Here is a 19,238-nt window from a genome sequence, read left to right as displayed (position 1 = left end):
ATGTGATTACTATTTTTAATCCGCTGACAGCCCTAAAAAGAATCCAATGTTTTGTTGAACACTGCAGTTCAACACCAGCGCAGTCAATCCCAATTGAGCATTGTAAACTTTGCCGGGTCATGATATTCCACACGGCTCTTGTTTTGGGTTTCTCCCGCGTGCCTAATATTGTGTCCTTGTCCCAAGGTGCCCCCGTGACAGGGTGTGTTTCACTCAACCCAAGCATCACCTCTACCAGGTAACTGTATGTACAAACACACAGGGAGTGTGCAGATAAGAAGGTAATCATCCAGATGGACAATAAGAAACCAAGAACAAACTAGATGCTCCTTTTTCTTGCTTGTTTGTTTTCCTGCAAAGTTAAAAGTGTCACGCACGATAAATAAGTTAAATAAATGCAGAACATTGAGTACAGCTCCTCCAGCAAAACAAAGCCAGCGGTGCTGTGAAAAAAGGCAGCTGTCTAACACATGCTTGTACTTTGTGCGGCCAAAGAAGCACAAACGCAGATTGTCTAAGACGTTGCTTTCTTTTGCCATCTTCTCATGCCCTCGTACGCCCACAGCCGCACATAGTGTACCATGTCACACAACCGTCCACTTGGAGGAAGAAGGGACAATGTCTATTTATTTATTCTGTTTCATCGTGACTGAGCACATTCTTTCTCACAAGCTGGCTTTTCTTTTACCTGTGGTTGTTTGCAGGCAGCATACTCGTACTGTAGTTTGCAGTACTTCATAGTACTTAGTAGGGATGTCCCGATCTTCCCATCTGATCTTTTTTATAGTCTTGCTGATCCGATCCAATCCGGTATCGATCCTTTTTTCTTCTTTTTTTTTTTTAATAATAAGCTTTTGTTCAAAAACAGGAATTTGTGGAATTGAATATGGTTATGAAAATAACCAAAGTATTGCTGAATGTACGTTTTTATTACCCAGCATGACCACCAATATTGTTTGGCTTTTGGAACAAACCTCTGTGAGTCAGGTCCCTCATCCAATAAAAAATACAATCAAATATTCAATTGGAAAAAACGGGCGTGCAAAATAGTTTTAGGGTAGGACTAATCATTTGACATGGTTATACATCAATTTGTGCTGTCATTTAGAATATATGACTTTTTATTAACAAACTCTCTGCAACGCAATTGTAATTTATTGATGGCCCCTAGTATAAACAACCAGTTAGAGCAGCACTTCTCGTGTGAGCTCCCCGTACCATGACACAGCAGTCTGGGCACAGTGAGGGGAAACTACCGCTGTAGCTACAGAGCCCAATATCCGACGTCCAATGTGGAACCAACTTCACCACGGTACACCGCAGACATGTCGGCATGGTGGTGTTGCCTTTTCTTCTTCTTGCAGGTGGCAGGAGTCGAGTGGCAACCGGCTTGGAGGCGCATTACCACACCTACCGTGTTGGAATGTGGCTCAGAGTTACCAAACGTGACACGGCAACCGGATCAGGACATCTCTAGTGCTTAGTACTAATAGGAGGTGTTGAGTTGCAGTTTCCTTTATTTGCTGTGGGGGGGGGGACACATGAGACATCAGATGTTTGTTATCCCGTGGTTTTTTTGTTCTGGACGTCTTCCAAGTTTGGTGGTCACATGACCATCCTTGAGCCACGGTCACTTTGCTTGATAGCAGTTAAACAAAGAACAGGATGTACTAAAGCTCTATGGACTCTATGAACGACGCATACGGCAAACATTTTATGATATCTTCGTTACTGTTGAATGAAACTTGGGTGACAGGCTTTAGAGTAGTCAGTGTACAACTTGTAAATGAGTCGTGACACGGCCATTGTTGTCTAAAAAGCTGCCAACACACGAGAGATGCAGGACAATTGTGTCAGTCACAGTGGTGTCACAGTCTGGGGCTGCACGAGTGCTGCCGTCACTGACTGTTCATTCAGGGAAACATACTGTGACATTCAATACATTTCAGCGGGTGAGTTTAAATGTGTATTTGTCCAAAATGCCAATATTTAGTGTAAGCGCCATTGTTATCAAGCATGACCTTAATCATCTTGGGCATGCAATTCAGCAGCACTGCAGAGGTTATTCCTGGAATCCACTTCCAGCTGCTGGATGTTAGACACCATTCCTTCCGCTTGAGGATGTCCCAAAGGTGCTCGTTTGGGCCCAGGCTGGAGGAAGCATACCTGGCCACTCCCTCACCTCCACCTTCATCTTCCTCAGCAAGACACTTGATCATCTTGGAGGTGTGCTTGGGCTCCCTATCATGTTGGAAAACTGACATGTTCCCTCAATCTTCACAACTTTACGTTTCCCCTCAAGGAACCGCAGCTCTTCTGTGTCGGTAGGACTCATGCACCCCTAGGCCAGAATACTACGACCATCATGTAGACAAGACACAACTACCTTGCTACTTGATTGTGTTGCCATTCCCCTCAATGAACCATAGCTCCCCCAGCACCGGCGGCACTCATACTTTGTCACTGTTGAGTTTATGTTGCATCTGCACATGTACGGTACCTACACTAGGAAAGCATTTTAATCATCGCTCATTGTGTCTATGGATGACTTGTCATGACCCGTCACTATGGAAACTATTTATCGCCAAGAGAAATTCACATTTCCAGCAGCTCTGCAAAAGTGTCCTAATAAATCTAAAAATAAAACAAACAAAGCAAAATAGGAGAGAAGAAAATAGAATAAGTAAACAAATATGTAACAGATCACTTCAATTTCAACAATACATAAATAATAGAAATACATAATAAGTTAATAAGTCCAGTCCTGTGTGTGTTCTTATGGCCCCCGCTCTGTTGTGTTGTAAAGCCACATGGGTTGGGGGAGGCATGATCTGCTCATCTATCAGTGGAGCAGGGCAGTGATAGTAATCTGCCACTGAAACTGCTCTTCTGTGGGGAGATGATGCTGTGCATTAGATGATGCTGGTTGTCCATGATGGAAAGGAAAGGAGCCTCCTCGGTGTCCTTTGCTCTGCCACAGATGCCAGGCTGTCCAGCTCAGTGCCAATCACAGAGCCTGCCTTCCTCACCAGTCTGTCCAGGCGTGTGACGTCCTTCTTCTTGAGGCTGCTGGTGCATGTTTTAACAATTCATTTGGTTCTTTATGTTCCGCTTGCGGCATACCGCGTTAGATAACCCTGTCCAAATAAATGCAAGCATGTGTGCTCCACATGCTCGTCTTTCTATACGAGGCCTCCGCTAGAACAAGTCTTGTGTGTGCCGGTGGGGTTCATTCTTTGAAGTCAACTCCCTCACTGTCTTTGTATTCTAAAGGGTCACCGCAATCATTCATGCGGCACCAGGGCCCAAAGACGACCCCAGAAGCAACTCAAAGTGCGTATTCCTACCAGCCTGGGAGCTGCCCCGGAAGCCTTTTCCTTTCTTACTTCCATTTCTTTGGAGAATGAATGAATGAATACTTTTTCTAAGAAAGCCTCTAATGACCTGACCCAGCTAGAAAAACAAGCACCTCAGTCAGCTCCCCCTTGTCATTTCTCACACAACAGATGTTACGTTAATGTTATGGCAACGCCGTGTTGAGTCCACGTGCAGCGCCCTTTGATTTGATTAGCACAACAATGTCAAGTTTCTTTCTTTACTCACTGAGGTCGCGGGGGTATGCTGGGGCCTATCCCAGCTCACTTCGTGCGATAGGCGGAGTGCAGGTTTGATCCTCCGTCCACAACGAATAAAGTTGTAACTGTTGCTAAATTACAACCATTTTGCAAAACTGTTGTGGAAAACTTTTATGACATTAAAGTCATAAAAGTTATTCATTGTGTGAATGCCAAAAGCATTCACACATTGAAAATTGTGTGCCATTTTTCATCAAGTTATTCTTACGCTTCTTCTTTCAGCTTCTGAACGTCTCCTATGTTCATTCTAAATTTGGATTCTTGTACCTTTTCAAAACATTAGACTTTCGCTTCAGCTTTTCAGCATTCCTACGCAATGTCTACTGACATTGCATCATCTAATTGAAATTCAAGTGGTTCCGGTCCAATGAATAGCTTGAAATGCTACAAAGGTAAGCGGTGAAGTGGCCAGAGGTTTAAAAAAAAGGTAAGGTTAGCCAAAAGTGAAAAAGAATGTGTATTTCAGAATGATACTGTTTCAGGGACCACAAAATGGGTCAACACTTTAAAGGTGTTGTGCAGAAATGGAGGTTAATCAAGCCAACGCAGTCCTACAGGAGTACTTACTACCTTGCTGTGGTACTATACCCTGGTCAGCATCAGTTGAACAGCATTGTATTTGTTGTCATCAGTCATTTGTTGCTACAAAAATGGCAAGAAAAACAATGGAAGAGAGACAGACCATCTTAACACTTCAAAATGGAGCTTTTTCCTCCACAGAAATTGGAGTCTTGGAAAATGTTTCACCGTTACTGTATATCACAAAGACGAGATGCAGTTTTTTTCTTGAACTTGTACACAACTTCTTAGCATTGCTTTCCCAAAATACCAAAGTGGTCCTTGCATCCTTTCATTTTATGTGTCCCTCGCTGGAAAAGCCTTGGACACACTCGCTTTAAAGCGGGCCTGTGAGGAAAACAACCAACCTGCAAAGTGAGCGGCGGGGGTGTCCCAACCCCACGGCTATATTGGCAACAAGCTCCAACTGAAAATGCTCTTTGCAGGTGTTATTTTTGCATACAGCTGCTCGAAGGGATGCTGGCGGACACTTCATAGGCACACCTGCACCATCTCGTGACATTCAATACAAAACAACACAAACTCTTTGGAGGTACATCCAAAGTTGCTGCTATATGTCAATCCATCCATCCATCTTCTATGCTGCTCATTCTCACTAGGGTCGCGAGGGTATGCTGGGGCCTATCCCAGCGACTTTGGGCGAGAGGCAGGGGTACACCCTGGACTGGTGGGCAGCCAGCTAATGGCAGGGCACATATAGACAAACAACCATTCACACTCACATTCATACCTATGGACAATTTAGAGTCTCCAATGAAGCTAACATGCATGTTTTTGGAATGTGGGAGGAAACCGGAGTACCTGGAGAAAACCCACACACGCACGGGGAGAACATGCAAACTCCACACAGAGATTCTTACACCAGAACTTAACTGATTTCATCTCCTGACTGTGAGGCCAACATGCTAACCACTAACTACACACAGTGTGTTATTTCAGGAATGTGTTTCTATTTCCAAAAAATAATCATTTAAATGATTAAGCTTACAGCTCAAGTCTTACACATTAAAAGAGCACCACAATGTGTTTAACCCCGCACCTCCCCTTGCTCTGCGTGGACACAGAAACGCCGCCACACATCTTGACTAATGTTGCCTCTAACAGAAAAAAGACGAGGAAAAAACGATTCGGCTCCCAATTGACTCCCAATGACGCCAGCCGGCTCCTGTCGTTCATTTCAAAGAGACGGCTCTTAGAGCCGATTCGTTCGCGACCGACACATCACGAGTTCACTTTCTGGTGGTTAAGTGTCGCATTTTTGTAACAGGGAGATAAAAGAATAGCTAATGTGTGGCCATAGATAATGAAATAAAAGACAAAAAGCGGTGGAGTATACACAGTAGGTAATAAAAGAATAGCTAATGTGTGGCCATAGATAATGAAATAAAAGAAAAATACACAGTAGGTAAGGCCAAAGGCCACGCCTTATGTTTACGTCACGCGCCGTGACGTCAAACAAGTGTACAAAAAAAGCGCCGGACTCGAGCCGCGCAGGCTCTCCGCGCTCAAAGACCCTGTTGTAACTTTCTGGGGCAACTTTTAAAACTCACAATGACCGAAATTTCAGAGGAAGAAATCCAGGCGTCCAACGGTGACGACAAACTAGCCAACGGACCGTCCCACAGTCGTAATGGCGGCGGCTCCCCGGAGCCTCTGTCCCGGCGCGTCAAGCGTATAGTGGAAGCTAATTTGCTTGTGATCCTCACCGTAGTCGGAGTTATCATCGGCGTCTTCATCGGCCTCGGCGTGCGTAGCGTGACGCTCACCCGCACTCAGGTCATCTACATCGGCTTCCCCGGCGAGCTGCTCATCCGCCTGCTGAAGATGATCATCATCCCGCTGGTGGTGTGCAGTTTAGTGTCCGGAGCGGCTAGCATCGACCCCAAAGCACTGGGCAGGTTAGGCGGCTGGGCGATGCTCTTCTTCCTGCTCACCACCTTGATAGCCTCGGCCATTGGAGTAGTGATGGCTTTCATCATCAACCCGGGCTCAGTTGCTATGACCAAACCGACGGTGGCCGACTTGGACGACGGCGTGCCGGAATCCAAAGAGATCATCGACTCCTTTTTGGATTTGATCAGGTGAGTCAAAACTCCGATGTGTACGTTAGAATGCCACCGTTCCGGGACACGGTGAGTTCTAAGTTGGAGCCACATGGCACTACGGTCTCCCGTGGAGCTAGATGCAATAACACCAGCGGTTGCATCATGTTGCTGTCCTCACACTGGAGGGCTAAATTAACACCCTGTGGGCGGGAGTAATTTGACACACTCATCTCCGAGTCTTATACTCGGAAACAATTGACATAAGTCACATTTTTACACACATGCAGGAAACAAGCTTGAGCAGGGATATGATGAAACACTAAAGATGGAACAACCCTTCCTCACACACACGTCAGAACAGGAAGTGAGGCACCCTTTTGCTGTCATTGACCAGAAACCGCGTCACACACTCCACCTGTTTAAACTCACAATAGCACCTCCACCAGCACCTTATTGACCCCGTTTGTCAAGTCCGTCCTCTTATCGTGGCTGTGCTCCCAAGCACTCGCATGAATCCGTGTTTTAATTGTGACAACAGCCGCTTTTTACCATGCAAATAGAACTGATCTGTTCCAGGGTGAAACTGTTTCCGTCATAGAGCCATTCAACATTGTCGTTCAGGTGGAAAAAGAAGCCAAGCGCTGTTTCCAAATAAAGGGAAATATATGCATTTGAGGAAAATAGAGTCCTTATATTATGAGCAATAATGTTGACATTTTTGCATATAAACCCATAATATTGAGGGGGAAATATTCGCATTTTGGGAGAATAACGTCCTAATATTATGAGCAAAAATGTTGTAATCCTTTGCAAATAAAATCATAATAGGAGGAAAATTTTCCACAAACAAATAACATTTTAATACGATGAGAAAACGTCTAATTTTCTGATTGAAAATAAAGTCTGCATGCTATGACAATTTTTTTAAATTAACTTTTTATTGTCCAAATTCTACTATTGTCTTTTTATTGACCTGTCCAAAGAATCCATCGTAGCCTAGGTAAAAGCAGGCTGCAGGCTGTCCTGTCACACGGGCACATGACGCCGTTTAATCCGGATGCGTCTGTGGGCTTTCTGTGGAAAAGGAAATAAATGAGTAGATGGAGGCGTGATTTGTTTTTGCGTCTCATGTGATGCACATGTTGTTGATTATTTTGTTTTGTCTGCAGAAACATCTTCCCTTCCAACCTGGTGTCTGCTGCCTTCCAGTCAGTCAGTACTGCATCCTTTTACACTTTTTAGAAGAACAAAAAGAATAACAGGAAAATACAGACCTGATCAAAGTCTTAAGACCAGTTGAAAAATTGCTAGAATTTGCATTTTGCACATTTGGATCTTAATGAGGTTTTAAGCAGAGCTACAATATGCAAAAACAAGAAGGGGGAGCGAGACAAAAAGCCTTTGGAACTTGTAATTTAAACAAAAAAAACTGAAATGGGTTGTTTATCACCTGATCAGAAGTTTAAGAACACAGGCTATAAAAGCCAAAATCTACTCCAAATGTTCATTTTCTGTCAGGCATTCACACTGTCATGCCCCCCTGATGGCTAAAGCTAAGAAGCTTTCTCTTTTTCATTGTGGTGGGATTGTGGAGCTGCATAAGCAAGGCCTCTCGCAGCGTGCCGTTGCTGTTGAGGGAGCAGTAAATCAGTCATTCTAAGTTTTTTGAAAGATCTGAGCATTATGGAACAAAAAAGTAAAGTAGTAGACCCAAAAAAAATCACACCTGCGCTGAGTCGGAGGATCCGATTGGCTGTCCATTGAGACACAGGGCGGTCTTCCACCCACATTAAGGCCCTTACTGGTGCCGACTGCAGCGCAATAACCATCAGATGGCACCTGCGGGAAAAGGGTTTAAAAAAACCCCAATTAATTCAAAGACCTGGTCTCCTTCAACGCCATAAAACTGCCCGTTTAGACTTTGCCAGGGAGCATCAAACATGGGACATTGAAAGGTGGAAAAAAGTTTTATTCTCTGATGAGAAAAAAATGTAAACTCGATAGTCCAGATGGCTTCCAACGCTACTGGCATGACAAGGAGATCCCACCTGAGATGTTTTCTACCAGGCACAGTGGAGGGGGGTCCATCATGGTCTGGGGTGCTTTTCTATTCAGTGGAACACCGGAGCTTCAAGTGGTGCGGGGTCGTCAAACGGCGGCCGCTTACGTGCAGATGTTGCGGCGGGCATCCCTCATGACCGAGGACCCTCGTCTGTGTGGTACCAGCTGGGTTCTTCAACAGGACAACGCTGCAGTACACAATGCTCGCTTGACCAAGGACTTCATCAGGGAGAATAACATCACTCTTTTGGACCATCCTGCATGTTAAATCCAGTAGAGAACATTTGGGGATGGATGGCAAGGGAAGTTTATAAAAATGGCCATCAGTTCCAGACAGTTGATGCCCTCAGTGAAGCCATCTTCACCACTTGGGGCAATGTTCAAACTAGCCTCCTGGAAACACTGGCATCAAGCATGCCCAAAGCCATTTTGGAAGTGATGAACAAGAACGGTGGAGCTACTCCTTACTGAGTCCTACTGAGAACATTTTTGGTTCTGGTTTAGAGAGTTTTTTGTTCTTTTTTGAGCAATGGTCTTAAACTTTTGATCAGCTGATAAACAGCCTATTCCAGTTTAATTGTGGTTTTCAATAAATGACTTTTTCACAATGCTTTTTGTCTCGCTCCCCCTTCTTGCTTTTGTATATTGTAGCTCTTCTTAAAACCTCATTAAGATCCAAATGTGCAAAATGCAAATTCTAGCAATTTTTCAACTGGTCTTAAGATTTTGATCAGGAGTGCACCTCCATGTGTTTTCCGGTGGGATCTTAAGCTCTGCTCTCTTGACAGTACGCAACCAGCTACAAGGTGGTGAACGCAACTGACAAAATGCAACGCCTCAACATCTCCACAGAGAAGGTGAGCAAGGGAAGGTGAAGTGGACCCGTGAATAAGCCGTATGAGGCTCATGTGTACTGACTGGGTGTTTTATGCAGCTTCCCATTGCAACAGACCAGGATGGTATGAATATTCTGGGTCTGGTGGTGTTCGCCATCGTGTTTGGCGTGGCTTTGCGGAAACTGGGGCAGGAAGGCGAGATCTTGATTAAGTTCTTCAACTCCTTCAATGAAGCCACCATGGTGCTGGTCTCCTGGATCATGTGGTAAGGAAGACAGGAGCTTGTGACTAGGCCTGTCACGATAATAGATACATCGATTAATCAAACGATTAAAAAAAACAAGGTTGATAACTATGACATGTGCCATATAATTAATGAAAAAATGGTTGATGATATTGATTATCGACGATAATTTGTCAGAATTATCAACCAGCCAAATTTATCATGACAGGCCCACTCGTGACCATTTCTCTCCACCCCTCCAGGTACGCCCCTCTCGGTATCATGTTCCTTGTAGCCGGCAAGATTGTGGAGATGGATGACGTGGGCCTGCTGTTTGCCAGCCTGGGGAAATACATCGCCTGCTGCATTGTGGGACACGCCATTCACGGCATGCTCGTCCTGCCCGCGATCTACTTTGTCATCACCAGGAAGAACCCCTACACCTTCCTGTGGGGGATATTCACAGCTCTGGCCACAGCTTTTGGAACAGCCTCCAGGTATTCAAAGTGTACACTCCCAAAAAAGTATGCGGCTCTAGGTAAGAGCCCAGAGGAACACCGCTACTGATGACCAGTCCAGGATGGTGGCGGCTTACATTTGAGTTTAGTTTCAATATCCGACTCACTTCCCCTCCAAACTCAGCTCTGCCACTCTGCCCCTGATGATGAAGTGCGTGGAGGAAAACAACGGCGTCTCTAAACAAATCAGCCGCTTCATCCTCCCCATCGGCGCCACCGTCAACATGGACGGCGCCGCTCTCTTTCAGTGCGTGGCGGCCGTTTTCATCGCTCAGCTCAACGACGTTTCCCTCGACTTCATCCAGATCATTACCATCCTGTAAGTGTGGACCGCCTGTGATGCTGTGGAGTTTAGAGTTTGCTTTGTGGAGCTCATTCTTCTTCTGTCCTCCGATCAGCGTGACCGCCACAGCGTCAAGCGTCGGAGCTGCCGGCATTCCCGCCGGCGGGGTGCTGACCCTCGCTATCATCCTGGAGGCAATCGGGCTGCCCACCAATGACCTCTCCCTCATCTTGGCTGTCGATTGGCTTGTGTGAGTACACGCTTGTTCTCCTGTAGCCCAACACTGACACTGTGTCCGTAAGACCACCCAGGGGTCTCTATTCGGGGTGTAACACTACGCCATAATTCTCGTTTGCTTTGTTTTGGGTACTCTTAGGAAACAAACAACTTAATAACAGAACCGTGTTTTCAAGCTCTGGCTTGTCCTTGACCCTCCCGCTACCCCACTGGGCTGCACGTATTTGTTTATGGAATAGACGCGGGACTACGGGCAGTACCGCCTGGAACTCTGCATGCGTCTGTACTCCATCCAAAAACAGGATTGCAAATACGGTACATGTACCGTGACAGTGGACCCGCATTCAAGACCCTGCACCTTTGTGCATTTTTGATCACATTTTTGGGAAAACGTCATTTTACCCAAAGTTGGCAATCTTTTATAGTATTGTATACAGTAGTATTGTATAGTATTTACTTTCACTTTTATGTTCCCAAATACCAGAAAACTCCAACAACGCCAGAAAGAGTAGCTAGACTTGTGAGAAAATATGTCGCCAAGAGCGTTTGGACTGTTGCCAGATCTAGCACGGAGCATGGAGAGGGGCGGGGCAGCTAAGGAGCGCTGCCCCACACGGCAGTGATGAGTGAGACGGACCTCCATGTCAAGCTAAAAGAGAACAGCGCAAATCCAGCCTATATCCATATCAACCATATGCTTGTTTTTGATATCGTGCTTATATGATATCGATTGTTGCACAGGAAATGGTCAGAGGCAAACTTCAACTTGCTTTAAGGAAGTGCTCTTTAATTTGCTAACAGCATCTTGGCACAAAAAGGGTCATCAACTTGAACCACTAGCCCCCTCGTGTGCATGCTGGCGTGAGCGCTTTCTTTTGTACCTCCTACTTTCTGCTGGTGGCGCCATATCCACTGGAAAGGAGCGCCAGGGAAAACTTAAGGTTGAACTTCTGGATACGTTAAAGGGAGGAGAAACCACTGCCCCCGTCAAGTCTCGTCTAGGGTAAAAATTGTGAGAAGTAAACTCTGGAGACCCTCGTTCTCCATCGTTGTTTGCTAGCACGTCCCGTTCCGAATGATGCGTTCAAGGGGCCCGTGGTGCAGAATCAAGATATTAGTCAACGGCCTACGGCCTTGAGATGGTGATCACATGAAAGAACAGGAAGGTGTACGACCCCAAATGAAACAGAAAAGGGCAGAAATGATGTACAGATTGATTCATGATCTGACGACAGGATATCAAATACAGAAATGAAAAGTAAATACAGAATGCCTTCAATGCTATCAGGTTTCCAGCAGTACTAAACTATACTAGTACTGTGGACAAGCATGCCAATGCCTGCTGGCGGCACAAAACACACACTGGGACTGTTTAGCACATCTTTTTACAGTTTTGGCTTCTTTAGCCTCGTTTTTCTTGACGTTTGATGTTCGGCATATTCATTTCAATGTAAATGATTAATGAATGGAAGATGACATAGATCAGTCTATCCAGCAGAAGGGAGTGTCTGTGTTTATATACTGGACGTGCCACAAAAGAATTTCAACAGCAGCTGCATCACGTGTTCAGCGCTGTCCATTCCCAGGAGTGGCCGGTCAACCAAAATGACCCCAAGAGCGCAGCCACAACTCATCCTAAAGGTCACAAAAGACCCCACAACAACATCCAAAGAAGTGCAGGCCTCACTTGCCTCAGTTAAGGTCAGTGTTCATGACTCTACCATAAGAAAGACGCTGGGCAAAAACGACCTGCTTGGCAGAGTTCCAAGACCAAAACCACTGCTGAACAAAAACAACATGAAGGCTCATGGCAGAAAACATTTTGATGATCCCCAACACCTTTGGGAAAATACTCAAAAGCTGAACTTTTTGGAAGGCGTGTGTCCCATTACATTTGGCATTTCAGAAAAAGAACATCATAGCAACAGTAAAATATGATGGTGGTAGTGTGATGGTCTTCAGGACCTGGAAGACTTGCTGTGATGAATGGAAGCATGAGTTCTGCTGAAGGAGAATGTCCGGCCATCTGTTGGTGACCTCAAGCTGTGACCTCAAGCCAGTTGTGGTGAGGCGTGGTGGCAATCATTCATCATCTTGCGTAAGCAGTAGTTGCATTAATGAATTGACTTGTCTTTCTTATGTGGATGAATGTATTGAGGAGTGCTTGCGTTTCTATTCAAATTAAAGCTGTCCTTCCGGGAACTCCCATGATGAATGGCAGCAGGAATTGGAATTGGAAGTTTCTTTAAAGCACAAGACTATGATAAGAAATCCTAATCACAATAAAGAGCGTGATTTCAATAAAAGGAAAGCACATGGCCCTGAACATGGAAAAAATGTAACTTTCTTAGCCTTTAAAAGCTTACTGGCGCTTTTGTCATCTTTGTGTTTAGCGACCGCACGTGCACGGTGCTCAACGTGGAGGGCGACGCCTTCGGAGCCGGGCTCCTTCAGTTCTTCGTAGACCGCACGTCCAAACGGGAAGGAGAGGAACTGATGGAAGTCAAACCGCATGCCGACACCGCCGCCGAGCACTCGCCGCTCATGCGGAAACCAGGTGGGGTGGGAGACGCAGCGAGCAACAACGCCAACGAGTTGCACCGGGAAAAAGAATCTGTCATGTAAAATGTAAAGCCATGTGACCTGGTCCTGGAAGCTGATGGACTACTTTCTAAGCAGCGGTATTGTTAAGTCAGCAGTAATTATACAATCGGGACGTGAAGGACTACTGTAGTGGAATAACGTAATTTATTGATGGTAAGAGACAAGTTGGACCTCTGGTATTAATTGGCCACGGTTGAAAATGCTTTATTTGGTGTATGTTGTGGTGTGAACTGGTCCATGTCACTTTAGTACGCATGCGAGGAAAACAAACATTGATATTCTTCCACCAAATGGACCTATCCAGCGATACACCAAAGCCATTCTGCCTCTTTCAAAAATAATCGGACCTCGGTGCTGTTACTGCTTTACGTCAGGCTCTGCTGACTTGAAGTGAAGACTGTTGATTCCCTCCTAAAGACCAAAAAGAATCCCTTTTTATTTATTTAGTTTTCCAGACCTCGTTTTTTGTTTTGTTTTTGTACTTTAGCATCTTAGCAGAGCACAGAGATGAGTTTTGAAAGCACAACAAGGTATCAACGTGTGGACGTTAGAATGACATTTTGAATGAATGGCTCCCCCTGGTGGCGAATGAAAGTATGGAAATAACTTCATTGACCTCAAAGGTTAAACGTGTATGTTACGTCTAAGTCAAACATCCGAAGATATTTTTTTCCCTGTAAGATTTCCAAAGTGGTTATTTTGCGGGGCCATCCTTGAACATCTCATTCAATTACTCTACAAACAGATTTGATTTTTTTTTCCATGCTTTCTTTTGTGTGTTCAAGGTACTTCCGCTTGGGTGCAGGGATTTTGTCTTTTACATTTTTTTAGCAGGTGAATGTCACTCTTCATGTTCGTTTTGTCATCTATTGTTGTGGTTTGTCTAGGTTAAAATCACATTGACGACATGATGAGCCAAGTGACACCTCCATACGTCCGATACTACAAACTTGTTGGTACAAGGTCCTTTTCATTGCTGGGTTTCCGTTAAGTTGAACTGTTTTATTTGATGTGACTATGCACATGAAAGTATGCCTTTTGGGATCTCAACAATAAATTTTTTTATGATTTAACAGTATCAAAGCTTATTTACAGACCAAAAGTTTTGAAAGGGCCTGTGCATATTGAATTGTAATGTATTGTACTTTATTAATCCCACAGCAGGGAAATTCACTTGTTACAGCAGCGAGCAAGATACGCAAGTAAAGAATACATAGTGACTACAACATGGTTCAGGTGGTGCAGGTGTTGTAGAGCCTGACAGCGGTCGGTATGAAGGACCTGCAGAACCTCTCCTTACAAGCACAATGTATGCACAATGTACATCACACAATGCATGCAATGCACATCACTACATGTGCTGTTACATGGGCTGATGATGGCAAAGGAATAGCATACTGTATACTCTACTTGGTGTGCAACACGGACTTCATGGAATTAGGACCCTCGCACCCCCTCCAGCCTGTGACTAGCAAGCACTCCTGTTTGCTGTGACATCCAATACAGTGTTCCCTCATTTATCGTGGGGGATAGTTTCCCAAAAGCAGCCAACTTTATTTGTTTCCAATGATTCTATATGTCTTAAGGTTGTAAAAGCCCCCACCATACACTTGATACACTTTTCTCAGACAGACATTGACATTGTCTCACACTTCTGTTGTTTGAACACTCTCAAAGTTCACATTTTGTTTGAATTTTAATGATCAACACAAATGTTTAAGTTTGCAAACCATTGTCAATCAGGACGCAGAAAACAAAGGGCGGTGTAGACAGATGATACTCAACTTCCCACAATTCAATTCTTCTTAAAGGGCCTGGCTCAGCCCATAACATTCATTTGCTATTATTAAAAAAAAGAAAACAGTAAAAAAAAGTCTGAAAGGAAAGGTGAACCCGAGTACTTTAGATGTTTCACCACCTAGTGGAGCTTTCAAGTATCTAAGACTGCGAGCAGTCCCCACAAATTGGCACTATATGTTGTTTACAATTGCTTCAGGCCATGTGTGATTATTTTTTTAATAGAATTTATTTCTGAAATATCCATGGACTCGAGGTTTGATCCTCTCAATCGATCTCAACTGGTGGGTCTTGCGCATTCAATCTTTTCCCACCTACTAGGGTGTTGTTGTAATACTGTTGAATGTGCCACTCCTGTCTCTTGTTGGGCCTCACGACGTGAATGAATGGTTGCAAATAAAAGCAAAGATCCTCTAAATCAGTCTCAATACTATCTATCAAAAATACTATCTGCCCTAATGACTGGACAAGACAAAAAAACAGCAGCTGATTATTGGGACCAAAAAAAAAAAAAACTGATGCCGAATCTGCTGCTGACTCTGCAAACTTGGCTGCTTGGCAACGTCCAGCAGGCAGCAAGTGCAGGAAACCATCCAGGAACTAAATAAATCAGTCTCAACTTGTGAGTCTTGCACATTCAATGTTTTTTCATGCAGCTGGGTGTTTTCTTAACACTGTTGAATGTGCCAGATCTGTCTATTGGTGGGCCTCAGAAAGTGAATAAAAAGAAGCATTACGTTAGCCAAAGATCCTCTAAATCAGTCAGTGTCAATCTGGCGTGTTCATTCTGAAGATCATTTTTTTATGCAGCAGGGTGTCGTCGATTAATAGTTGTGTGTCAGTCCTGTGTCTTGTTGAGCCGTAGAAAGTGTGTGAGCATTTCACGCTTATTACATATCAGCTGTTCATATGGAATGCGCATCTTAATCTCTTTAATTGTTGAGGTGTTCGAACTCGTCATGTAAAATGGCTAATGCTAATCGCTAACGTATAGATGGGATTTTCTTTGCAAATTAGCATCGAACTAGCACATTTGTTTAAATACAAATGTTTTATTTTTAGTTTTGCAGTGCTTCAAAGTAAAGGCTCTGAAATGGAATCAGCTGGAGTCTTTATTGAGAACCTGTTATCTGTCTGGGGGGGTCGGACATTGTAGCGATCTAATGCTGTTATGTGTCGTGTAAAACTAACACAGGACCACCAACATCAAATTAAAAGCGCAAAATGAATACACACCCAGCATCCACCAGTATGAGCCTGCACTTGGTTTTCTGAAGATCACGACGTCACCGTTTGCCGTGTGTGGTGATAGGCCGTGTGCTAGCATGAATTAACTTGACAAATATGCACATTAGCACTCAATGACATCATCAACGCAGCATTTGGGGCCAAATATCAGCTGAAAGAACAATGGGGAAAATGACAGCGCAAGTATCTGTGCAGCACGGGAGAAAGTTAGCACACCAACATAGCTCGGTGCCTTCAAGGACTGTCTAACAAACTGAGACGGGTCGCCCGCCAAAACCAATGAAACAAACACGTGCAAAAATATCCCGACTGCGTAAATAATTGATGTGGTTATTTACAAATTCATTTTTAAGTGTACTGCCCGGTGGTTGGGGACCGCTGCTCTATGTCACAGCGGGTGTGCTGCTGTTTTTAGGAATCAGCTGCAAAAACATGGGTCGCTCCCAAGTAGTGATGTCATTCTTTCATGGCCACCGGTTGAATAGCCCTGCTATAGAGTAGCATCCATTGATAAAAGGTGCAACAGCAAGATAAGCGTACATCTTCCACACAGCACAGGGCCTTCCAATCACTTGCTGACGGGAAATCATCTGATTGCACAGCACATCCACATTCACAGCAGATGTTCAATGCCGACTGATTACGAATGTCACTGCTGAAAAACAGTCCAGTGTTGCAAACTACAGTACTGATGATAAAGTGACTTGAACACAAGTCCTCTCATAATTTGGCCCTGTCCAAGCCTTTCTTGGCAGGGTTAGGATACTGGGGGTTCTCAATGACCCCCTCTCCGAATTTGAGTTCCAAAAAGGCGCGGTGGTTGTTGGGTCCGTAGGCGGTGACGCCCGCGAACGGCATGGGCACGAGCGGCTGCAGGAAGTGCTCGGGAAACTCCACATCCTGCTTGTGCTCGGTCCACGTGTCTTTGGTCATGACGCCGTTTCGGGGGTAGAAGGGCCACAGGTCCACGTGCAGGTGGTTGGCCTCGCTGTACTGCACCCTGTAGAAGTCGCCCTCCACCGCACGTTCCCACACGTAGCCGTTGGCGTCCACCAAAGAGCCCGAGTCCAGGTTCTTCAGGTGATCGCAGCTGGGCACGTCCTCCAGGTAGATGCCCAAGTCCACGTCGTAATCCCATGGGATGATGTCCTGGTGGCGGACGGCCCCGAGCAAGCTCCCGCCTTCCAGCCAGTAGCGTACCCCGGAGCTCTCCAGGATGTTGATGACGTATTTGGTAGTTTCTCTGAGAGCACGAAGACAACAAGGCGGCGTCCAGCGATCCAGATAGAGGTAATCGGGGGTGTCATCCTGCACCGTGCCGAAGCAGCGAGGAGTCTCTTTACTGCAGCCGTGCCACTGCTCCTTCCCCTCAGGGAACAGGAGGCGCTTCACGCCGAAGCTCCTCATCAGCTTGCCAGTGGCCTCCTTCAGGCGGGTGTCGGCCTTCCACTGGTTGTGAGCCGAGCTGAAGAGGGGCCGGCGGTTGGCGGAGAAACACGGGCTCTCCAGGAGTTTAACCTTCCAGCCCCGCAGAGCGGTCTGGATGAAGAGCGAGGAGAGGAGGGGCCTCCCGAGTGGTACGGAGAGATTAAAAAGATCCTCCGTGCGGATGAGGACCACGGCATCGCCTTGCAAGGCTGTACACACGCTCCCGCTGCTTCCGGATGCAGCGGTCGAGTAAGCAGCGGTCCACTCTCGAAGGTTCACCCGCAGGTGGAGACACTCCACGGCGGATCGAGCCAGCACGGGTGACGCCACCAGCCTCACCGGACCCCCGCCCTCCCCTTCCAGCTCCTTAATCAGCCTCTCGATAGCTCGGGCCGGCTCCAGCTCTACCCCGTCAGGAACCAGGAGCACAAATTCTGTCTGGACGTGGAACTCAGGCCTGTGAGCTTGCGGCGGCTGATCGGGGCTCGGCGAGAGCACCAGAAGCCGAGCGCCGTCGGCGAGCACCAGCGGCGGGTACGGAGGCGTGTCGGCCACAACCAGGAAAGGAAGCTCAGGTCGTTGTCTGAGAAATGAAGTGGCCACATCCCCAACATAATTCTCAAAGTTTTCAAACTCTCTGAGGAGCACAGTCACACGAGGAGTGCGGCGGTGAGAGGCCACCGCGGCTCCTCCGGGCTCACCTGCGGGCCCTATGCCTGCCCCTAGAGCGGATGCGGGTAAGGGAGCTTTCCTGGTGCCCCTGCTGTGCTCCCTCCTCTTCTCCATCATCTGCTGCTGTGCCCGCGACACATAGTAGAGAATGAGGAGGTTGATGAGGATGGCTGCGGTTAACACGCCTTGGCATAAAGTGATGCGCATGGCCACCAGGGGGAGTACACAGCACTATTTGAATGAAGGATATTAAACCTCACCCCACTGATGTCACATGGCCGGAAGTGGAGTCCGAGCTGTAAATTAGAGGAAAAGCAGGGGTCATTTCATAGACAATATTAAGATACAACACACTATGTAATATGCTTGGAAGTCATGACGACCGAATCGATCAGAACGCACCAAATCATTTTACCTTCACGGTATCACATCTCCATAACGTCAGCATCACCACCGCACTATGTTTGGTCCTCCTGCTCCTCCATCCGGTAATTCCGCTTAGGTGCTACCTACCAGCACCAAGGGCGCAAATTAAACTTTATTGTGGACTAATGGCAGACACGTACACTTTAAAGTGTAATGTAAAAGCAGATAGTTCGCTTACATTGGGGAAGATTTACACAAGCCGAGATCAGCTTTTCGTGTTTATCATTACACCCAAGAGGCTAACATGGATTCAGCTGACGTGATTACTTCCGGGTTGAGTTAGATTACCTCCGGGGTAGGTTTATCAAAATAAAGGTTCGGCCCAAAGTGAAAACAATTACTGTTAACGTTAAATGGATGCAGTGGTTTAAAACATGACAATACAGAATGTTAAAACAGTTCTAGTAGGTTGTTGAATGAAAATTTGTGAACTGTAGATTTGTCTTGTCTCGCTGGATCAGATTGTCATCCTAGCTTGATTTTGCAATTAAACAATGAATCTAGACACGGTTTTAAGTCGTAGCTGACTGTTATTCATTTTATTTCGCATACAACGTTCCTTGCTCACAAAATGGCAGGAAACTACCTCCCATTGCGACGCGCTCATTGTGTATTACAGAAAACATAGCCCTGTATTTGTCACCTA

At 45.7% G+C, this 19,238-nt stretch overlaps 2 protein-coding genes across 9 annotated transcripts; one reads left to right on the top strand and one right to left on the bottom strand.

Annotated features, from left to right (window-relative positions):
* The first annotated feature begins 5,655 nt into the window (after positions 1 to 5,655).
* slc1a5 (solute carrier family 1 member 5) lies at positions 5,656 to 14,094 on the top strand. The gene is made up of 8 exons (XM_054794204.1): positions 5,656 to 6,295; positions 7,429 to 7,471; positions 9,109 to 9,177; positions 9,255 to 9,421; positions 9,643 to 9,876; positions 10,022 to 10,216; positions 10,296 to 10,430; positions 12,811 to 14,094. Exons 1-8 carry the CDS (start codon positions 5,766 to 5,768, stop codon positions 13,040 to 13,042), a joined length of 1,605 nt encoding a protein of 534 aa, XP_054650179.1. The 5' UTR covers positions 5,656 to 5,765; the 3' UTR covers positions 13,043 to 14,094.
* fkrp (fukutin related protein) lies at positions 12,719 to 19,049 on the bottom strand. 8 transcript variants are annotated; one of them, XM_054794207.1, is made up of 4 exons: positions 18,771 to 19,049; positions 18,582 to 18,675; positions 18,427 to 18,462; positions 12,719 to 18,289 (listed from the first exon to the last, which is right to left on the bottom strand). In XM_054794207.1, exons 2-4 carry the CDS (start codon positions 18,612 to 18,614, stop codon positions 16,787 to 16,789), a joined length of 1,572 nt encoding a protein of 523 aa, XP_054650182.1. In that variant the 5' UTR covers positions 18,615 to 18,675; positions 18,771 to 19,049; the 3' UTR covers positions 12,719 to 16,786. The 8 variants fall into 8 exon arrangements, with proteins under 8 accessions (XP_054650182.1, XP_054650188.1, XP_054650184.1 ...); XM_054794213.1 differs by having other exon boundaries at positions 12,719 to 18,077; positions 18,196 to 18,462; positions 18,569 to 19,049; XM_054794209.1 differs by having other exon boundaries at positions 18,569 to 19,049.
* Positions 19,050 to 19,238: the final 189 nt, after the last annotated feature.

This window comes from Dunckerocampus dactyliophorus, chromosome 12 (assembly GCF_027744805.1).
Source record: "Dunckerocampus dactyliophorus isolate RoL2022-P2 chromosome 12, RoL_Ddac_1.1, whole genome shotgun sequence".
NCBI classification, from domain to species: domain Eukaryota; kingdom Metazoa; phylum Chordata; class Actinopteri; order Syngnathiformes; family Syngnathidae; genus Dunckerocampus; species Dunckerocampus dactyliophorus.
This window is presented reverse-complemented; position numbering and strand designations above follow the sequence as displayed.

Coding starts and splice junctions, on each gene's coding strand:
- slc1a5 (XM_054794204.1), top strand. CDS start 5,766: ATGACCGAAATTTCAGAGGAAGAAATCCAGGCGTCCAACGGTGACGAC. Junction 9,178..9,254: donor TCAACATCTCCACAGAGAAG/GTGAGCAAGGGA, acceptor TGTTTTATGCAG/CTTCCCATTGCAACAGACCA. Junction 9,422..9,642: donor CTGGTCTCCTGGATCATGTG/GTAAGGAAGACA, acceptor CCACCCCTCCAG/GTACGCCCCTCTCGGTATCA.
- fkrp (XM_054794206.1), bottom strand. CDS start 18,373: ATGCGCATCACTTTATGCCAAGGCGTGTTAACCGCAGCCATCCTCATC.